The sequence below is a fragment of the Phoxinus phoxinus genome, assembly GCF_949152265.1.
Source record: "Phoxinus phoxinus genome assembly, chromosome: 8".
Lineage (NCBI taxonomy): Eukaryota > Metazoa > Chordata > Actinopteri > Cypriniformes > Leuciscidae > Phoxinus > Phoxinus phoxinus.
The window spans coordinates 24,280,310-24,301,706 of record NC_136883.1 but is presented as its reverse complement, the minus strand read 5'-3'; the positions used below and the strand labels follow the sequence as shown (position 1 = coordinate 24,301,706).

Sequence of the window (21,397 nt, the reverse complement as noted above, 5' to 3'; positions counted from 1 at the left end):
TGGGCCCAGGAAAAGTTCCTGTCACTCAGGGCAGTGTACATTTCCAGGGCATCTGAATGTGGGAGCAAATTTACTGTCCGGACAGAAATTACCAATGGGGGAGTGGAAATTCCACCCAGATGTAGTAAACAGATCTGGATCAGATTTTATGAAGCGGAGGTGGACCTCTTCGCTGCCCAGCGGACAGCGCAATGTCTCCTCTTCTCTCTGAGTCACCCAGCCCCCTGGGTCTGGATGCGATTGCGCACACATGGCCCAAAATGCGCCTGTATGCGTTTCCTCCAGTGGCTCTGCTCCCAGGAGTTCTAGCCAGAGTTCGCCAGCAAGGGTCTTGCCTCTTACTGATAGCGCTGCGTTGGCCGAACAGAGTATGGTTCTTGGAGATATTTCTCTCCTCAACGGCTCGCCATGGGCGATTCTGGAGAGGAGGGATCTTCTCAGGCGGAGGGTACGATATTCCATCCCAGGCCCAACCTGTGGAATCTTCATGTTTGGCCCCTGATGGGTACCAACTGAGGGACACTGGGCTTTCGCCTGCCGTTATTGGGACCATTCTAAGTGTTAGGACTCCCTCCACTAGAAAGAGTTATGCCAACAAATGGGGTGTCTTTGAAAGGTGGTGTGTTGTACATAATGCAGATCCGGTCAACTGCCAGATTGCTTCAGTTCTGGATTTCCTGCAGGAAAAATTATCAACAGGTACATGCCCCGCCACTCTCAAGGTTTATGTGGTCGCTCTTTGGCTTGCCACGCCTTGGTTGACGGGGTGCCACTCGGGAGACATCCTCTGCTCGCTCGCTTCAATATTGGGGCCAGATGACTGAGGCCTCCCGTAAGAACCAAAGATCCCTTCGTGGGACTTAGCAATAGTCCTAGAGGGTCTGGTTGAGACCCCCTTTTTAACCTCTAGAGTCAGCGTCTGATAAACTTCTGATCATAAAGATGTTTTTTTCTTATGGCTATAACCTCTCTAAAAAGAATCGGGCACATGCAGGCTCTGTCAATATCGCCACCCTGCTTAGACTTTGCCCCAGGAATGGTGAAAGTGATTTTGCATCCTCATCCTGATTACCTGCCTAAGGTACCATTCTCGGCTGTACATCTGGTCACTCTAGAGGCCTTCTGCCTTCCACCGTTCACAACGCTGGAGCGGGAGAGATCTCACAGACTGTGTCCAGTCCGTGCCCTTCAGGCCTACGTCCACCGCACTAGCCAGTGGCGTAAGTCAGAGCAACTATTCGTTTGTTATGGGGGCAGCAACAGAGGTGCTGCCGCCACTAAACAGACCATGTCACATTGGGTCAGGGATGCTATTGCTCTTGCCTATGAGGCGCGCGGCCAAGCTTCGCCAACGGGTCTAAGGGCTCACTCCACCAGAGGGGTCGCCTCCTCTGCTGCCTTGGCAAGAGGTGCCCCCTTGCAGTTTGTTTGTGATGCGGCAGGCTGGTCCTCTCCGCACACATTCATAAGATTTTATAGTTTGGATGTTCATACCACTCCGGGCTCTCACGTCCTTGAGTCGACATCGCAAGCTAATGTCTAGGGCTTTCCTACGTTTCTTGTGAGCACACCTACACAGCCGTAGGGAGTCCAGACACCTTCAAGCACGGCGGCGTGGGTATTCTCGTTCCCAATGCGCTAAGCAGCGCAGCATCGATTGTAGCTTTCGAAAGGGAACTTCTCCGGTTACTTAACTGTAACCTTGTTCCCTGAGAAAGCGGAACGAGATGCTGCGCTACTTTGCCGTGCTGATGATGTCCCAGGACTGCTCTTCAGACAAAATATCCTGACGATGCACCTGCGGCTCATCTAATTATAGCCTCGCGTCGCGGGTGCGCGCCGTTGACGTCACCGACCGAGGCTATATTACTTCCGGTCGATTTCATCGACGTGTTTACACACTATATTCACAGCAGGTCACGATTAAAGACGTTCCCAATGCGCTAAGCAGCGCAGCATCTCGTTCCGCTTTCTCAGGGAACAAGGTTACAGTTAAGTAACCGGAGAAGATTTTTATACTGTACAAATTGTATATTCTACCCCCTAACCCTAAACAAAAACCTCACAGAAAACTTTCTGCATTTTTACATTTTCAAAAAAAGAAGAAGAATATATATTATGATGTATAAGCTGTTTTCCTCATGGGACCAAAAAAATGTCCCCACAAGCTCAAAAACGTCAGGTAATATCCTTGTGTATACCGTCTGGTAAAATCTTTAATTTGGTCCCCATAACGTAGGGTTTACCAGGACCACAAACACTCTCACACACACACACACACACACACACAGTAAATTCAACTAAAAGTAACAACAAATACCTTACAACTTAAATAGTCAGAGTAAGTGTTTACAAGTGTCTCTCATGGCATTGTTACAGAAAAGTAAATCAACCATGAAGTGTAAACCATACAAAAACTATGTTTCAGAATGAGATCATGTCGTGACTCAAGGTACGATTTTAAACAGAGTGTAATCCATTGTGTATTTAACAGATGAAAAGCTGCACACATGAAATACTGTACAAACATGGGTCCTGGGTTAAGCTTACGAGAGGGAGGATCACGTTCAGATAAAGAGTGATGAAGGGGCTGCTGGCCTTGTCTCTGCACACATGTATTATGAAAGCTTAAACGCTTAGCATACACAGGGCTGACCTTTGACCTTGACCTCCAAGAGCCGTCTCTAAATGTAATATGCAATCCATGATTACACATGCTCGTGAGACGACTTTACATGACGGCGCTTTGAAGATTGTCGTGCCTACCACAAACTGTCAAAGGGGCTCAATACGTACCCTCCACCATACAAATGAAGAAAAAAGCCTACATGCATGAGTCATAAATGCACACGCATGTATGTCTTATGTAAACATGCATGTTTACAAATGAAAGTAAAGCATTAGGTGCCTATATGGCCAAAGAAGTTAGATTTTTTCTATATATTGCCCAAAACATAGCCTACATTTAAAATATTTGCTAAATATGTAATGTACAAAGCACTAATTAAGATATATATAAAATATATTCTTTAAAATTTTCAAATGGCAAAATATATAACAAAATGTACTTTAAGGACCAAAAAGTACATTTCCAATCTTTATAAAAACTAAAAATTGGGTGATGCAAATTGTATTTTATAAAATATATGTAGGACCAAATAGATTTAGATTGAAATACATGGGCAAAAAAATAAATGAGGAAATATAAGTAACTAAAACTTGTGAAAAATATATTTATGTAAATATATTTCAAAATCTATATTAGCAATGAATTTGTTTGTATACTATATCAGAAAATATTTTTTTTGCTGTATGGGTTTCTTTACATGTATGTGAGAAAGAGAAAAAAAATGTTTTGTGAGCGTGTGTGAGGGTGAAGGTGAAGGTGATGTGGTCTTTTCATGGAACCACTGTGAAGACAGTGATTGACAGGTGTGATAGTGGTAGGGTCAGCTCAGTAGCTCTGTAGGGTGGTGCTATGGGAATATCTAGAAGTGACAGTGAAATATCTGAGATAACTTGTTGGAGTGAAAGTATAAAGAAAGTCTAAAGGACCTCTTATGGCAGAGACACACATAAATACACTCGAACACCTACTACCATAAATGAATTCATAAGCTAAACATATCCAGAGACTCTCATACCATGCTATCAAGCATTTTGTGAGATTAGAAAGGTATAAACAGTTTTGATTTGTACTTAGTTTAACCCAGATTATGTTGTCCAAGTACAGGAGTGTAACCAGTCGACAAGTCAAGAGTTTTAAAGCAAAGAATGAAAGATGTATTTTTTTCTCAAAATAAAAACATGCACCTGTTTAGCAAAAAAAAAAAATAGACAAATACTTTGACACAAAATGTATTAGTGGTTCTGACTTACATATGCACATTCTAGCAACCACATAGTACAGTCTAGCTTCCAAACACTCACTCACACTGAAACGTGCACTTGATATAGTTATGTTAAACCAAAGAAAAGAGAACAAGACGAGAACAAGAAACCTGTTTAATAAAAAAACATAAATAATAATAATTGATGCTGCAAGCAGTGATGAACTGGCCCTTGCACCGGTACCACCGTCACCCGGTGGCCTTAAGAAAACAGTGAACGTGTGTAATGCACATTTAAATGGGTAAATATAGGAGGATTATTAATGGCAAAGTCATTAAATGTGACAGTTCCTACTACCAACTGGTGGCGCTATGACTGTAACTGAATATTGCCATGTAGATATCTTCAGGCCAGGACTCTTATCATAAGTGAAGTTTGAGGCAGATTGGAAATTGTATGTTTGAGTTAATACAACTTCCTGTTTCATGGCATTAATAGCATGCTTTAACCTGTGTGTTGCTAACATGTTTTAACATGTTTCTAGTATGTTTCTAGTATGTTTAACACTTGGCATATTTTAATATGATGCTAGCAGTGCATGACAATGTTAAACATGTCACTTCCTGTTGCCAGTAGGTGAGGCTATGACTATAACTGAATATTGGTATGATGTCTTCAGGCCAGGGCCCTGATGTATAGACGTATGTATATATGTATGTATGTATGTACGCACAAAATGGGCATTTTATTGGCACGAGAATGAGTGAAAGCTCATCCTGTGCGCTCACGACAGAATACAAACACGCAAAGCATGAATGTCCGAGTCCCGACACAGAACCGAAATCAAACTAGACTGACGTGCCGGGATCCAAACACCACGCCCCGCCAATGTAACAAGGCATACAGACAAAAGAGCGCATGGCTCGAGATCGCTCGAAGCCGCACGCCCACACAAAGACATGACAAAACATGAGTGTCAGAGCTCTGTCACAAAACCAAGAAATAAACTAGACAGAAGTGACAGAACTCTGACATATTGAATCTGTTTGGGTTTTTTTTTTTTTTTTGCAAGTGACATGAGTCACATCTATTAAAAAACACAGTGTAAGGCTGCTTTTCCAAATGAAAAAAAATGTCAACCAGGCTGAGGGTGAATTCTTTTCTAAATTATTCCATGGGAAAAATGTGCTAAGTTCTGCCCCAGACCACACATTGTGTAAAGTCTTTATGTGCCTTTTCTGAAACCTGATTCTGCATGTCTGCAGGTGTTAGCCCTGTAAGGTGTGTGTTTACCTTTTTGGGGTGTTTATTGATGTTGTCTGGGTCCAGTAGGTAAATGTGGTCTTTGGCTCCCAGCAGTAATCGGCTTCTCTCCTCTTCCAAAAGTACTGTCTGAAACTGCTGTCCATGGCTTGAACCCACAAATGGCACCACACTTCGAGAATGGACCAGCTCTGGAGAAGTCAAATGAGGGCCATCAATACAAAAATACACATACATAAACACAAAGTATGTACTGTATGCACAAACAGATTCAGATTGATGACTGAAGCATTTCTAATGCAAGTTTATACATTTTTAAAAAAAGAAATCTTGTTAATATTTAAGTAGCACTAAGAGGAATTGGCCTACTACTTAAATCTCCAAGAAAAAAATATCTAAATGATCTCACATGTGCCTCCTCTAGAGTTTTGGAAGGTATATCAACAATGTCTCAAACTGTGCTCAAGTATGCAGTCAGAAGAGATTAAAATATTAACTCAAACAAACATTTCTCACCAAATTCTTGTTTAAAACTGCAGTAAATTTAAATTTAAATCTAAATCAGGCTATAAACATTAAATTCACATTAATTTCAACAACTGTCTCATTTGATTGTATTTTTATTTCTCCTATAAGCAATTTTAGTAGAAATTATATTAAAGTAGAAATGTGTATCAGTATATCATCTTAAAAATGAATGAGCATGTGCATGAGTTTATGTCAACAATTGTCTTGTTTCTATTGTTTATTTTTCCTAAGCCATTTTAAAAGAAAAGTTGAAAGATTAAACCTAATGGAGAACTCTAGTCTGGTAAACCCTATGTTATGTGGACAAAATGTCGCCACAAAGATGGCAATTCGGTCCCCAGGAGCAAAACAGCTTATAAATCATACCAAGTTATGTTTTTTGAAAATGTAAAAATGCAGAAATTTTTCTGTGGGTTAGCGGATAGAATATACAGGTTGTAGAGTATAAAAATCATTGTCTATGGAAAGCCCTCGTAAAACACGAAAACCCAACATGTGTGTTTGTGTTTGTGTGTTTGTGTAAGCATTGTGTGTAGCAATAGATCTAAAATGTTACCATCTCAGACCTATTCTCTCCCCAATCTCTCATTTTTCTAATGTACTGAGAGGCTCCATTATCTCTATATCCAGTATGATCTACAGTAACGATAACCTCGGGGCTATCTGTCATCTATGTGTTCAGATTCAATCCTGATAAAATGTTATCCTCTCTTTAACATCTGCCCATCTACAAAACCTCACTTAACCTGCCAAACATAAACCAAGAGCCTCTGAGCTGTCAATAAGACTTCAGCTGGATCCAATTGCTCCACCTATCAATTCTCACACGTCAGCAGCACTGAGGCAGATAAGCTCAATGGTTCATTTTCAGTGTATTTCATATTTCACCTCTTGTGCTCTCTGGGGGAGCAATTACACATACTGTTATTCTAGCAGAAGAATGCTGGTTAACAGCTTAGACAGCTGAGATGCAGTTGACATTGGCGTTTGCACATTCAATGAAGGTAAGCCAAAAGTTGTCACAATAACACAGACCAGCTTAAAAGTTACAAGCTATCAACACCAACATAAGAGAGATGGAATATCTCTAAAGGTGACGTTGTTAAGCCTTGTTCATATTCTCTTCGGTGCGCACAAACCGAACTCTCTGGAAACGTGATTCTTGAGATATTTTTTAAACACGTCATGACGTTTGAATAAAGCACACAGTCTTTGTAGACTTGGACAGAGTCCTAACATTTCTCCACCCTATGTTCTGCTCTCCATGCACTCAAACATAACCATCTGCCAGCAGCCTCAAAGCAAGACAATCTGGCAGAGTGCACTTAAACACCATAGAAAGCAGTTCTGTAGATTCATATATGTTTTCTGATCCTCTTTTTGTTCTGTTTTAAATTCTGAATTTCACATATACACACCATTTGGCGTTCATTCTGTATGTCTCCCGATTTTCAGCAACCTCTCTGCCTCTGCTGTCAGCCATGGACGCAAATATTGTTTAAACATCCCTGTTGTGGTTGGGTCTTGGGGCGTCTAGAGCATTAAGAAGTTGAATAAATCTTAAGACTTAACTATTCATTCTCTGGGGTGTAGGGATCAAGAATGGGTCATTTCTGATCAATATTTACAAGACAAAAAAATCCGCTCCAAAATAAAACTCCATTCATGCTAACGCCTGACTAGCTGATGCTAATCTACTCTGCAAACAGTTTTAGGTCAGAGCCCTGCTGAAAGATCCCTGCTTAGCAATGAGGTATACAGAGATTTATCTGGAGCTATGGGGCTTTATCTGGATCCTTCCGGAGAATAAAGCCCTCACGTCCACTCAGAGCAGTACTTGAATTAAAGAAGAGAGTATAAGGAGGACATGACCACAAAAAGGAATGGTAGAAATCACAACCGTCAATATGGCAGCTAATATAACTCCTGCCTTTAGAGTGATAAAACCTAAAAAAGAAAAGAAAAAGTATTAAACCTATATGATTTCTTCTACATGGAACACCAAAGGAGACATAGCAGAATGTTTTAACTGCTTTCTCCCATAAAAGAGATGTGGAAGAAAAATTAACTTCTGGGGTTGTCAATGGGTTGTTGTCAAGCTCCAAAAAGGACAAAAAATTACAAAGTAGTAAAAGTAGTAAAAGTAGTCCAGACAACTCATAGGCGAAATTAAGTCATTATTCACCAAATATTTGTTTTACAGCTGTGGTCACCATTCACTTTCATTGTATGGACAAGAGAATAGACATAGGTGTAAATGAATATGTAGGAATGAATATATGCATACCGGTACATACATTTTATTTCAGTAGAAGACCCTTTGTGTGATTTGAACTTTTGATATAGGCTATGTTGAAACGTAAGCTTGGCAAACAGTTTTAGAAATGTCAGACTATTCCCATTCAAGTACAAAGGTAGCTATACGAAGCTATACTTCAATGACAAGAAAGGCAATTGTCAAAAAGGCCACAGAGTGAAATAACTTTAATAAGAACTTCTTATAAGTCACATTTTATAAGCTTGTAGTGTAATGCTACACTTCAGCAGTTTGCTGATCGTGGTGGCTTAATAATTATTCGTATAAGAAACAGACTCCCTGTAGAAACATAAAGAAGGTATTGTCCATTCAGTTCAATCTTTACATAATGCTGTACAGTTCAACCTTTACATTGCAAACTATTTCAGCCCTACAGGTACATCATTTATCTTTAGGCAATAGCAAAGCATTAAAGTCGATGAGTGAAATACAAACCTAAAGTAATGCACAATTTGAGGGGTAGACAAATGAAGGTGGTACCCCCAGCTATTCACCAGAAACTGGACCGCATGTTAAAGCTAATGTCACAGAGTACGACTTCTTTTAAGATTTCTCTGACGGTAAAGGATTACACTCTTAGGTGTAATCAATATTCTGGCTGTGGTTTGGGAAGAGAGCCAAACTAGTGGAAACTAGTCTAACTCTGTGTACAGTACATTAGGAAGACGCATAACTATATTTATGACCTGCTTGTTTTACATCTGTTTAGAGAGCCACAGCCAACTGGGAGCCATATAGTTATAAATCCATTGAATACTATACTTTGAGTCCTTATATTGCTGTTTTCCTATTGCAAAATTAGGCTTTGTGTTTGCACAACGCTTCACGTGCATGCATGTCTATACCATCATGCATGTACACTTTACGTCAAACACAAGAAAATATACCACTCATAAAACAATCAATATCCCTCACTCAGGAGCCCTATGCAGGGAGTCTGTCTTTAATAGAAATATACACAACCTGAAGATAATATTTTGATGTGTTTCACTGGACATTGTCATCTAGGAGTGATGTTAACGACAGAAAGGATATTGTTTGGTTGACTCCAGAGAACATTATGAGATGCATCTAATGCGGATCAGATGTTCCCCTTTTAGCCTTCCTTTCAGAGAAAAACACAGTCGACCGGCCCTGAGGTGTGCATGCACTGCTGCATACTTCTGAATAATAACACACTCTGTTTTAAAGGAGTGCACTGATACAGAAATGGTGCCGATGCTTTTATGAGAGCATCTGCTCAGATGATGGATTGTGAAAGACTGTACATCTGCATCCTCTCCAACAGGACCAAACATGGAGCGGAACAGCAAGTTTACGATCAAACTGACCTGTACACCGCAGCTAAATGGATTAGATCATCTTTTAAAGCCAGCTTTAAAAGACTGATAACTTCTTAATCTGTGTTTTTGTTTTGTTTTGTTTTCCAGTAAAAGTAACTAAAAAAGCAAGGTGGGAATTGTGTAAAATATTAAGATTAAGATTAAGATTTGTTTTCAGAAGAATCCAGAAGTTCCATTGCCACGGTTTTGTTGTTGTTCCCACAAAATGTATCTTGTTTAAACCATATTCATTCCAAGGAAAATAATTGCTAAATGAATGGTTATTTGCACTTTTAAATGCATGTATACAATGATATACAATAAAACGTTTCTTTATTATTATTTTTATTTTCATATCTAGCTAAATCAAAATCTTTTCAGAGGTCAGTCAATGCACAAAGCATAATTTATAGCACAAGCCAGGCAGCTGTCTGTTCTTTCCACTCAATCACATTACATTCTCACCAGCACAGCAACTGAAATATGGCAAACTGAAGCACAGCATGTAGGGTTTTTATGCTAAAGAAACTGAAAATAAACAGAGGGCTCACCACAGTCATTCGTATTTGCATTGGCGTGAGTTTCCTGATATGGATGAGGGTCTGTTACAGTAGCTCTGGCATGCTGTGGGTCTTTTTTAGGGAGCTATAAATTTTATTTTCCTCAGTGGCATAAAACAAACGGCGTATTCAGTTAACTTCTCAAATCGAGGCAGGGATCGAATGCAGAAGTGAGAAATGGAGAAAAGACTTTCATCACTGCTTGTTGGTTAGAAAGAACATTAATGTCTAAGGGACACTTTAATTTTCAGCACTATCAAAAACACGATCTAGAACAACATGGTATCTAATCAGTGGTGCTACTGACGTTGTAAAGCTCAGTGCAGATTTATCGTGTGTCTACGACTGTGGACAAAGTATGCATGCCTTTAAACAATCCATGTGTCAGTGCACTTAAATTAGTACGGACATGTTGTTACTTTTAACAGATGTTTATTTTACGCTTCATTCACTTTATAGCATCATACGTTTATCTTGCCTTTATCTCCAATACAGCTTAAATGTGTGTGTGTGTGTGTGTGTGTGTGTGTGTGTGTGTGTGTGTGTGTGTGTGTGTGTGTGTGTGTGTGTGTGTGTGTGTGTGTGTGTGTGTGTGTGGCACTGCTACGGTGTTGTCAAAGTAACTCCAGCGATAAGCTAAAATGCGCTGTGCTTGTGGGATCACTGTTGAGATCAGAGCGTTAACGCCTTATTGACTTATCAAACCTTTGAAGCCGCAGCTGCAGTCGAGCGATCAAACACAACCACAGGTAGAGGGAGTGAGTTTGCTCACAGCATGCAACAGTGGTTAGCAAATACCACAAGAGATGCAGCCAGTTACAGTGACATACTGGGTAAATTCCCAGACCATAGCCTTATTTAACCTCTCATTATGAAAGGGTAATTTTGTCCTAGAATTTCTGATGAAGCAAGAGGATGGGCATAACGATATGAGTAATTTTATTTCATGAAAACAATATATATCATAATATAGTCATTTTTGCTTGAAATAAGGTTGATATAAACATTTTAGATACCATTGAAATATTTTGGTTCAATCAATTTTGATATCACCGCAAAAACTAATACTAACTAACGTAAGTAAACAAGCTCTCAAGCTTACTGAAGACAAGTCAATAGTGATAAAAACAAAGAAACGTGTGGCAAGCAGAACGAGGCCAAGGGTCGTGAAAGAACTAATGAGTGGCCTGTGGCGTGATGAGCGAAGGCTGGTCCTCTCTCGTCCTTCACTGCCATCGCTCCTCCTTTTATGCTTCCGTAGCTCCTCCGTGAGATACGAGGCCAGTGCGGCGCGCAGGTGACGCTCATTAGTAATCACGCCATCGGCCTTGTGCCGTTCTCTCACGGCCCTCAGCCTCGTTCTGCTTGCCACGAAACTAATTACGAGTGATAGCCTAATAAACAAAAATAGCATCTTTTAGACAGCGCGTGAGTACCAAATTGATTGAATTCTCTTTCAAGTTTCAACGTTTAAACAGGCAAGGCTTAAAAATGCATGCAAATACAAACTTTCGTGGCGGCGCAGCAACACATCCCTTGAGCGTAACCACGCTAGAAATGATCATCCGAAATATCGACCGATCGACAAATTTCTCAGATTTTCCCTATCGAGTGGTGCTCACTTGCATTGCTAAGTAATTGAATACATGAGATGGTGTATACGTGTGTGAAAGTTACTTATCTATAGTTAAAGTACAAAATGTAAATTGGGGACATACTTATTTGCAACAAAAAAAATTCTTAAAGCATAAGTATTATCATTCTAAAGATGCAAGTTTTCTTTGAGGAATTATTTGAACTATATAGCCATTAAAAATAGCTTCATATAAAAACAGATAGCTGTTTAAAGATAGATAGCTGTGTGTGTGTGTGTGTTCCCAGTATATACAATATACAAAACTTGCATACTGCTACTGTGATATGCAGCACATCCCTTATGTACACTCAATCAGTCACATGTGCAGTCTAAATATTGACCTCATACAAGTGAGCTGTAAACCTCTCATCACACTCCAAAATGTACTTCAAAATGTAACCTTTAAAAATGACTAACGTTCCAAGAGATGTTTCAAATAAATACATGGTAATTCAGCAAAACACTAAAGATTTAATAGATAATTCTAAAAAGAAATTGTCGACATAGAGCAAATTAAAAGCTTTTAGGAATAAAGAGAATGTTAAAGTCTAAAAGTCACATAAGGACTAATTTTACCTTTGTTGCTGAGTTTAACTCTAGGCACACTCTCCTTCATGCAGTCCACCTTGGGCAGAGAGAAGAAGAGCATCATCAATGTAGACCACCAGACACTGGAGAACCGCCCCATCCCGACCTGGTGGAGATGCTGATGTCTGCTCCTCTCCTGCTTTTTGTTTTTCCCCCCAGCAGTCTTCATGATGGGAGAGGAGAGTTCTGCTGCTGTGGACCTGTGATGGAGAGGACAGTTAGATGGAGTCATCTAAGGGAGTGGCTGGGCATCTTTGTGTGAGGTGTGTGTGTGTGTGTGTGTGTGTGTGTGTGTGTGTGTGTGTGTGTGTTTGAGGTCTTGTTAAATCCCGAACAAATGTTCAGCTGCTTTACTGTGGTCTCTTTCAGGCATGTCTATGCATTTTAGCAGCTCTGCATCAGCTGCTGCTCTATTCAAGTCCTTTCTTTTGTCCACCAACACACATACTTTCTCTCTCTCTCTTTCTAAATCTGTTTGTCTCTAAACAAAAGGTCAGCTTGATGAGAGCAGCCACTTTCAGCCTTCTTTCAAATGCCTTTCTTTTATTTTCTCACACCATCTCTCGGCTGCTCTGTCCCCGTCTCCCTTCCTTGCTTCTGCAACAAACAGTATTGTAAAAGCTGAATGGCTGGGGTGACGATCATGTCTGAATCTCTGCTTCATTAGTCAACAGAGTGCCGTGAAATTGTGGGAGAGAGAGAGAAAACTGTTGTAGTCCATCTTCATTAGGACATTTCCTTCAGCAGGGAATCATTATGAACAAGGATTCACACACTCCAGAGCAGGGGCTCTCAAAAAGGTCCCATTATTTTGAATGAAGGAATGAGCAAATTAATGAATGAATGAAAGGGGATAGAGAGGCTTCAACGTTGTTGTCCAACAACTAACTAGTGGGTTTACATCGATTTTTAGTAGGGTTGCTTTAAAGGAATTAATTAAGAGACTTGTCAGTGAGGGCTTGAACGTGTTGACAGTGTGCTGTGCTTTGGCATGTTGAGTAAAATCCTCTCTAAATTCATCTTTTAAAGCACTCCTTTTCAAATGGCCAGACCAAACTTCCACATTTTGGAACAAATTCACCACCTTCAACAATAAAAAAATTAATTCAGAACTTGATTTCAGTTCTCTTTCTCGACTTTTTGTGCTTAAACAGACACATACACGCAAAATTGTCAAAATACCCATCTCACGAATATCCTCCCAAACGCATATGTCTTAAGTGAACATAAGCAATTAAGAAACAAAACAGGTGCGGGTCATTATTTTGGATGCATGCATTAGGTCTTAAAAGTGACAGCAGCCTAATATACCTTCTGCCATCTGTCATTAATGTTAATCAAACAAAAGACAAAGAGAAAAACACTTTTGTAGCTTTAACAAAGATCAATTATATTACATTTTTAAAGTGAAGACCATGCAGTGTTATTTTACATTTGATTATACAATAAATCACTTTTTATATCATTTGTATCTTTGTTCTATTATATGTATCTATGCTTGAAATTAGTTTGTTTTTATTTACGCTACAAAATCACTACTCTATTCTAGAATGATTCATTCTTTCCATCTGGTGACATTGTTTTCATATATACATATTGCATTAAAACAATATATTGCCAAGTCAGTTTTTTAGCCTTTTTATTTGTTGAATATTAATCACCAATACTGAATTTCATGCAAATAGTGTCCATTTATTTTAATGACCAACTGCTACCCAAAAGACATACATTTCCACTAAGGAATGCACACAGCAGACATATCTATAACTCCAACACAAAGATAAGTCAGATTTGTCTGTTTATTTAAAAGAACAAGGCGGCATCACAGATAGCTTTGATTATGATGGATCATAAAGCATTTGTGACATGTAAAGGCAGATTTAAAGGGGCTTAGGGAGCTATCTCAGAGAGCAGTCTTGGAAGTTCATATATCAAACAATAGAACTTCTTTCCCATGTTTTTTACGTTTTCTTCCTCCTCTGATTTGACATCACAGCTATTGTGGCACGCAAACATCTCCTGGACAGCTTACACCTACCCCAGACATAGTCCACTATATTACTTTACCGTTCAGATTTACAAAATGTCAGAGCAAGTTCATTATTATGAGCTCGGGTTCCGCATGTGTGTTATTCTTTGCAGGGGTCAGTTTTTTCACTGTGGTCATAGTCGGGTGTAAGGCTTACCCCCTTGCTCTGTGTAAATAATATTCATATCAACATAAGAACACGCAGGCACCAAGGCCATGTTATGTTTTCATAATATTCTAATCACAACATACAACGAAAATTTGTCTTCATTACATCACATGAAATTCATATCACGTTCAAGGTGACGGTTGGGCTCTCTAAGAACAACACTGGTTTTTAAAGAAGATAAATAATATCCTATCATTTGACCCCTCAGAATAACCATTAAAATTTTGCTCTGCGGATATATGGCTGTATTTTCTGGCTTCAATATTTGATATAACCAAAGGCTAGTTATATTAGAGTTTCAGCTCACAGGTCGCCACCTGTACAACTAGTATTTTGTTAAGAGAAAAAATTCAAAAGCTAAAAAATATATATTATTATGAGACAGAAATATGGTTTTGTTGCTGCCAGAGATAGTAAAAAATAATTGTTTTGGTTGAACTGAAATGGAGCTAAGTTAGTTTGGCAGCATTCATTTATTATTCCACATGACTCTAATTATACATAAATGACTGAAGTTGAATTACTTCAAATAAAGCAAATGTTATTTATACTAAGGGTAAGTGGAACAGTATACTGTTTGCACGAGTATAAATAGCAACTGCATTGCGTTACACTACTGTAAGAAATGTTGTAGTGTAGCCTAAAGGTGCTTTTCACACATGGTGCTGTTTACACAAAATGTAAGTAACATAAGTAATATGTAAGAATTTTGTATCAAAATATCCAAAACCACTTGCACAGTGTTATATATTTCTTTCAATTGTGTCCTTCCATTATCCTAAATGTTTCCAAGAATTTGTAAATTCAGGGAAATTCACAATTTTAAAAAGTGCCTGTCCCTGTTCACTTGATGTCAATGATGTAATATCCGCGTTATCCCTGGTTTCCGCCTGTACTGCCATAGTAACCATGGCGACAGACGTAGAAAACTGCGTAGTGCATAATGTCTAGCGGCACGCGGTTGTTGTTTTGTTTAAACATTATGGACTATGACAAACAGACTTTGGGACAAAAGGAGAACTAAAACGAAAATAAATATCAGTGTGGCGTTTTCGAGATGCCGTGAGCTCCACGTCCGCGACAAACTTGGACTTGACAGAGCTTCACGAGTAACGACTTGAATCAGCACTGCGTTACCTCACAAGTTTAATTCGTCAAATAAACTGACCTGTGTGAGTAGTAATTCAGCACTTGCGGGTAGTTCGGTAGAATGAAATGTCCTTATTCCTTTATATCCGCGGGACTCGCGTGTGATATCTGTCTACTATTAGCATTTCGCGACCTGCTATATACCACAGTCATGTTAAAAAAAAGAATGTTTTCACTCATCCATAAACATTATTAGATCCATCGGCATGACAGCAAGTTCCATCATTCCACTTATCACTGTGTCATCAACCAACGCCTTTGTTATTGTAAGAGGTTAGCGACCCCTAGCTTAAAATTACATATTGTAGCTTTTAGTGTTGTCAAAAGTACCGACTTCGGTACCAAGTCGTACTGAAATGTAAAAAATGTGACGCTTTGAGCGCTGTTGAGCAGAATCGTAAACACCTCAGAATGGCCGGCCATTGTCACGCGCTCATCAAATATATCTGTGATTGGCTACAATGATCAGCGCTTCAAAAACATGTTGTAAATATACATCAATAACGCTCTTCAGCGAGCGATTACACAGATACACACGGGAAGCAGGCGTCTATCAGCGGATCGATCCACTGGCGCTGATAGACGCCGGCTTTTGATTTCAAACGCTCCTGCTTTCAAAACACTTTCAAACACTTCCGTGTGCTCTCAAACGTTCCCGTGCGTTGATCATTGTAGCCAATCACAGACATATCCGATGAGCTCGCGAACACAATGGCCAATCAGAGGTGTTTATGATTCCGCTCAACAGCGCTCAAAGCGTCACATTTTTTACATTTCAGTACCGACTTGGTACCGAAGTCGGTACTTTTGACAACACTAGTAGCTTTAATACATAAGGAAAATATATAAGCAATTGTGGTCAGTAAAGGTAGTTAGTTAAAAAATATCCTTCGTCAACAATTTTGCACAATTTTAAATAGCCCTATATGGTCTTGGACTTTATACTGACACCAACTAGTGTAAATGTAAAGTGAGCGTTTTTACTATGTTTAAATGTATTTTATTGAATGTATTTATTGTGTATGTGGTTTCCCAAGCATCAGTTTTCTCAGAAATACTAATAGCAATTTTCATGTCTACAGTGCAGACCATGCAGCATATTTTCACAATAAAGGTGCTTTTAGTTTTCCTAGAAATGTTGTACATATGAAGAAATTGACATACATTTTTTAAGAAATATCATTAAAATGATGCTCACATTAGATACAGAATCCAGATATCACTCTCCATACTCCAGTCAGTCTTTTAGAAGCTGTTTTATTCTGGGGTGTCCCTTTATGGGACGTGTGCCCATGTTGAGATCAGATGATCAGCTGTTACTCTTCTTTCTAAGTTAACTATTTTCAGCATAGACATAAATGCAATGACATATTCACTGTATGCAGCCACTTGCTCACACAGACTGACATAAAATGTTGCTTATTTACAAAAAAATGAAAAATATTCCAGTCATAATTCCACTGCAAATCTGTGATACATGATTCTGTGACCCGGAATGTGAAAACAACTCAACTTAATAACTATAATGGAAACATTTGTAAAATCTTATTTCCCCTTGTTTGTTGTGAATACATTATATTTGCCTTAGGACATAACTGAATGACTGACAGCTCACATATGGAGCGAAAGTAAAAGCAGACCTTTAGTTCAACTCGTTGAATAGTATTCGCATGACACTTTGGACAGTCATTTGGCCTCAACTTAAAACGCCCAATCACACAGCAGGACGACGTCATAACAATTTAATCTCAAATTTAATTTCTAATCCTCAACAACTGTTTCCTACAGTCTGTAAATTTGACTTGAGGCAGTTTTTTATATCCACAGCCGTTATCATCATCATCAATGGATCATTGCACTCTGCCTGTTATGGTAAAGGTAATGAAAAAGATATCAAGTATCTCCACAATGTTAGACAGAGGAAAGAGTACAGTAAAAAAAAAAAAGCTCTCAATTGTGTTCTGCAAACATTAAAAAGGGCGAAGCTCTCTCTTTAGACCTGTTTGCTTGAGCCAAGTCCATGTTTAATGATATGTTTTTAATCCCCCTTCTCATCTTTAAAGGAGGACATGTAGCTCTCATACCTGCACTTAGCTCGAGGAGAGCCAGGTGCATATCTAATGACAGAGAGCAGAAAGAGAGCGAAGAAATTCCTCCCTGCCAACATTCCCAAACCTCATTATGTGCCCGGAATACCTGACACTCGGTCTGTCTGTCTGTCAGTGAGTGACAGGTTTAGGGAATTATGGGTAATTCAATCCATCCTGGAACCTCCATAGCCGTAATTGAGAGCAGACAAAGTGCTCGGATAATGCCTCCTGTCGATTAGCTGTGTTTGGAGTGAGCGGATTAAAAACTGTACTGTTACCCACACACAGGTGAAGAGGGGGCGGATGGTGTAAGGTTTAGGCCGTGTGAAGGATGGATAAGAGACGAGGGGTTTGACATAGTTTGGGGTTTTTATCAAGGGTGTTCAGGTGTGTAAGGCCGCTGACAGAATCCCTTTGAGGGAGACAAAGCTGAACGCAACATGTCAATCAGTCATTTTAGGATACAAACATTCACACACTTAAAACAGTATCAGTGAGAGAGAAAAAACACCAGTTATTAGGAAGACCAGAAGGGTTGCATATGTGTCCAAAACATAATAGTTCTGTTCCAAAAACCTATGGCCTATTTTATGAAGCAAGTTTTAGTGGTTCAACCGAAGTATGAGTTTAATTTGTGCAAACTCAGTTTTTTCGGGATTAAGAAGATGGATTGGTTTTTGGTGAAGTTCAATGCCATGGTAACTTAAATTACACAGCTAACCTGCGGAGGGGGAGGTTTCATTCCGGGTAAGAGATCGCAAACCAAAACTGGACCAATTAGCTGTGAAAAATCTGACGTAAATGTGACCCTGGATCATAAAACCAGTCATAATAAGTTGCATGGGTATCTTTGTGGCAATAGCCAACAATACATTGTATGGGTAAAAATTATCGATTTTTCTTTTATGCCAAAAACATTAGGATATTAGGTAAAGATCATGTTCCATAAAAATATTTTGTAAATTTCCTACCGTAAATATATAAAACATTTATTTTTGTGAGTGAATGAAGCAAAATCGTGAACATAAATGGCGATTTTCTCAATATTTAGATGTTTTTGCACCCTCAGATTCCAGCTTTTCAAATAGTTGTACCTTATGGTATGGTTTCAAACAAACCATACATCAATGGAAAGCTTGTTTATTCAGCTTCTAGATTATGTATAAATCTCAATATGAAAAAAAAAATGTTTTGACCCATGTGACTGTTTCTCATCTAGGGTCACATATTTGATGGAATAAAGCCATTGACCATGTATCTCATTATCCAAATTAAATAAATTGCCCTGCTTTTGCTGCTAATTATTTATTTGTACGGGAATTTTTTTTTTTGCAGTTTCAACTGCTTTTTAAAAAAAGAAAAAAAAAAGAAAAGGATTGACTGTCAAAGAGTTTAAACTGAAGTTCCTGGGGCAGCGCCTTCTGCCTTCTAAATGAGTCAAGAAATTACTTTTTTTGTCTCACTGCCTCATATACTGCTGATGTAGTGAGGAGAGACAGTGAGGCGAGACAGACGGAGAGAAAATGCACGAGAAAAGTCTGAAAAAAGAAATAACACTTCTGTGCTAGAGCCTTTTAACACCCAGGTGGCACTATGCTCCACGGACGTACAGTAAACACACTTAGACACGGACACACACACATTCAGAGCAACTAGAATCCATCACACTGCCACTTATTGCCCTACTTTGATTCTTCAGCATACACAGAGGAAATCCAGCTCCCCACCCTCTCTGGTATCATGTTTTCCTCTCCACATTTATGTCAAAGGTCCAGCTTGCTTAAGCAAAACATTATATTGAGAAAACAGGTACAACTATACTGTACGGCATGTGTGCTTGTGCATGAAAATGAAATAAAAACAGATACGCTCATGTTTTATATAGATAATCAATATAGATAAATGAACTGCTAATATTTATATTAATAAGTCAATACTTAATAAGGAACACTCACATAGTCTATAAATTGTGTGTATACTCCATCTGTGGCTTATGACTGAGACTTTCTCTTGGTCTCACCCCATAAAACGGTGGGGTGTGTGTGTGAGAGTTTCCATAAAGTCTGCGTGCATCATAGAGAGGTATTATCCGGCCCGTTAACACGAGGCAAATACCGCTGGGAAGAGAAAGATCCCCCTCTAAGCCACTCGAGTACTACGTCCTGGCTTACTTTAGTCCCCTTCAAGAGTCAAGAGTTAATGCCAATCCCAGCTCAGCTGTTGGCGTGGACGTGTGAGGAGGACCAGAGGCAGGCTGAGAATCTCCCATCTTTCATTCCCTTGACAGACACAACAGACACACTTTACTCCCATTAAACATTCCTCACCAGCAAATCTGGCCAGACGTTTGAAAACAAACCTTATCTGGTTTCACAACCTTATTAATCTTTTCCTTAATTTAAAGTCATCCATTGGTGTTTTTGTGGCTTTTAATCCATAAAAGTGAGCAGATATGAATTTAAGACTATTTAAGACAAAAACCTACTTTGACATTAGGTAAATTTAATGATAATGATCCTTAAATGCTGCCCTGAGCCTTTGTGACCCTCCTCCTCCTCTAAGTCCACATTTAAGTGACGTAATGCCACATAGACTGGTAGTGTCCCCATGGAGCCTGTATCAGAATGCACTTTCCTGAAACTTAAAATGACATCCTTCGCACATGCAACAAATGCCCATCATAAATTAACCAATATATTATTATTTATAAATTAAATTTCAAACTAAAATACATTTAAATCTAAAATAAATTCAAATCTAAAATAAATTAATATATAAATAAAATAATACATGTATAATAATATATGCAAATAAAATCTATACAATAGCAAGCATGTGTGTTAATAAATACATTTGTGCTTTTGTAAAGATGCCTTTTTATCACATGCACTTGTTAAAGTCAAATATTTGCTTTACACTAAGTTGCTTGCCAGTAAGAGAATGTTTAATAAAGCAGAATTAAATCTTCTGAAATTAAACATGTTTCCTATCACCTAAAAATAACAGAAGAGAAAGGAGAGAGCCATACATGATCAAGGCTACCTCAAAGAATATCTGCAAAATATTTATCCTCACGAGAGTCAGCACTAATATAGCCTACTTTATACCATAAAGTCTGTATCATCACACATAGCAGACATGCCACCGTTTTAATTGCTAACAGTATCTTTAATAACATAATATAATATATGTATAATATAACTAAGGAAAGATGATCACTATCGACTATCGCCCGTCATAAAACACAAACTGTCACTTATTCTGAGTGATATGCACCTTAAAACCTCATCAAAATGTATTGCAGAAGATGGGCGTTTTGATTAGGTTTTAGTGTTTTTCTTCCCAGTATATAGCATTGAAATGCAACAAAATAATGAAATATTATTAATAAAGAGTAGCCTACCTGTGAGGGAGCTGGTGTCTGTCGTTATTTTCTGGAAGTCTGAGGCGCAGTTTGACACTTCAAAATCCGTTATTATCCAAAGTCATGCTTGAAATGTTTCCGCTGTTCACAAACTAAGCTCTCTTCAACTTAATTGAGGAGAGACACATAAAACGAAAACAAATAAAAAGACTAATGAACTGTTCTCTCAGTGTGACTGGACTCAATGTGAATTTGGCTGAGGTGTCCGCGTCTGTGAGGCTCGTGTCTGCTGGCTCGAGCAGAGAGCACCAATTAGCGCCGCGTGCAGCAGGGAATGGGAGGGCGGGAATCGCGATACAGCAGCGCACGCTTCAACATAGGCTTCACACATTTTCCAGAAGCTATAATGCTCATGTGTCAGCTATAAATTATATTTATATTATGAAAAATGTATTTGATTCGGTTTGAATCAAATGCCAGAGAATTATACTGCGTTGGAGACATCTAAATTATGCCCTGGTCCCTAGGCTACTACATGAAAACAATGACTA

At 38.9% G+C, this 21,397-nt stretch overlaps 1 protein-coding gene across 1 annotated transcript in view; it reads right to left on the bottom strand.

Moving 5' to 3' along the window:
• The window catches only part of sema3d (sema domain, immunoglobulin domain (Ig), short basic domain, secreted, (semaphorin) 3D), a 50,466-nt gene extending 29,329 nt beyond the window's left edge, over window positions 1-21,137 (bottom strand). The window contains exons 1-3 of the mRNA XM_079620006.1: window positions 20,886-21,137; window positions 12,034-12,245; window positions 5,125-5,285 (exon numbers count right to left, since the gene is read on the bottom strand). Of these exons, the coding sequence (XP_079476132.1) occupies window positions 5,125-5,285; window positions 12,034-12,214 (342 nt within the window). The 5' untranslated portion in view covers window positions 12,215-12,245; window positions 20,886-21,137. The remainder of the gene's footprint in view (window positions 1-5,124; window positions 5,286-12,033; window positions 12,246-20,885) is intronic.
• Window positions 21,138-21,397: the final 260 nt, after the last annotated feature.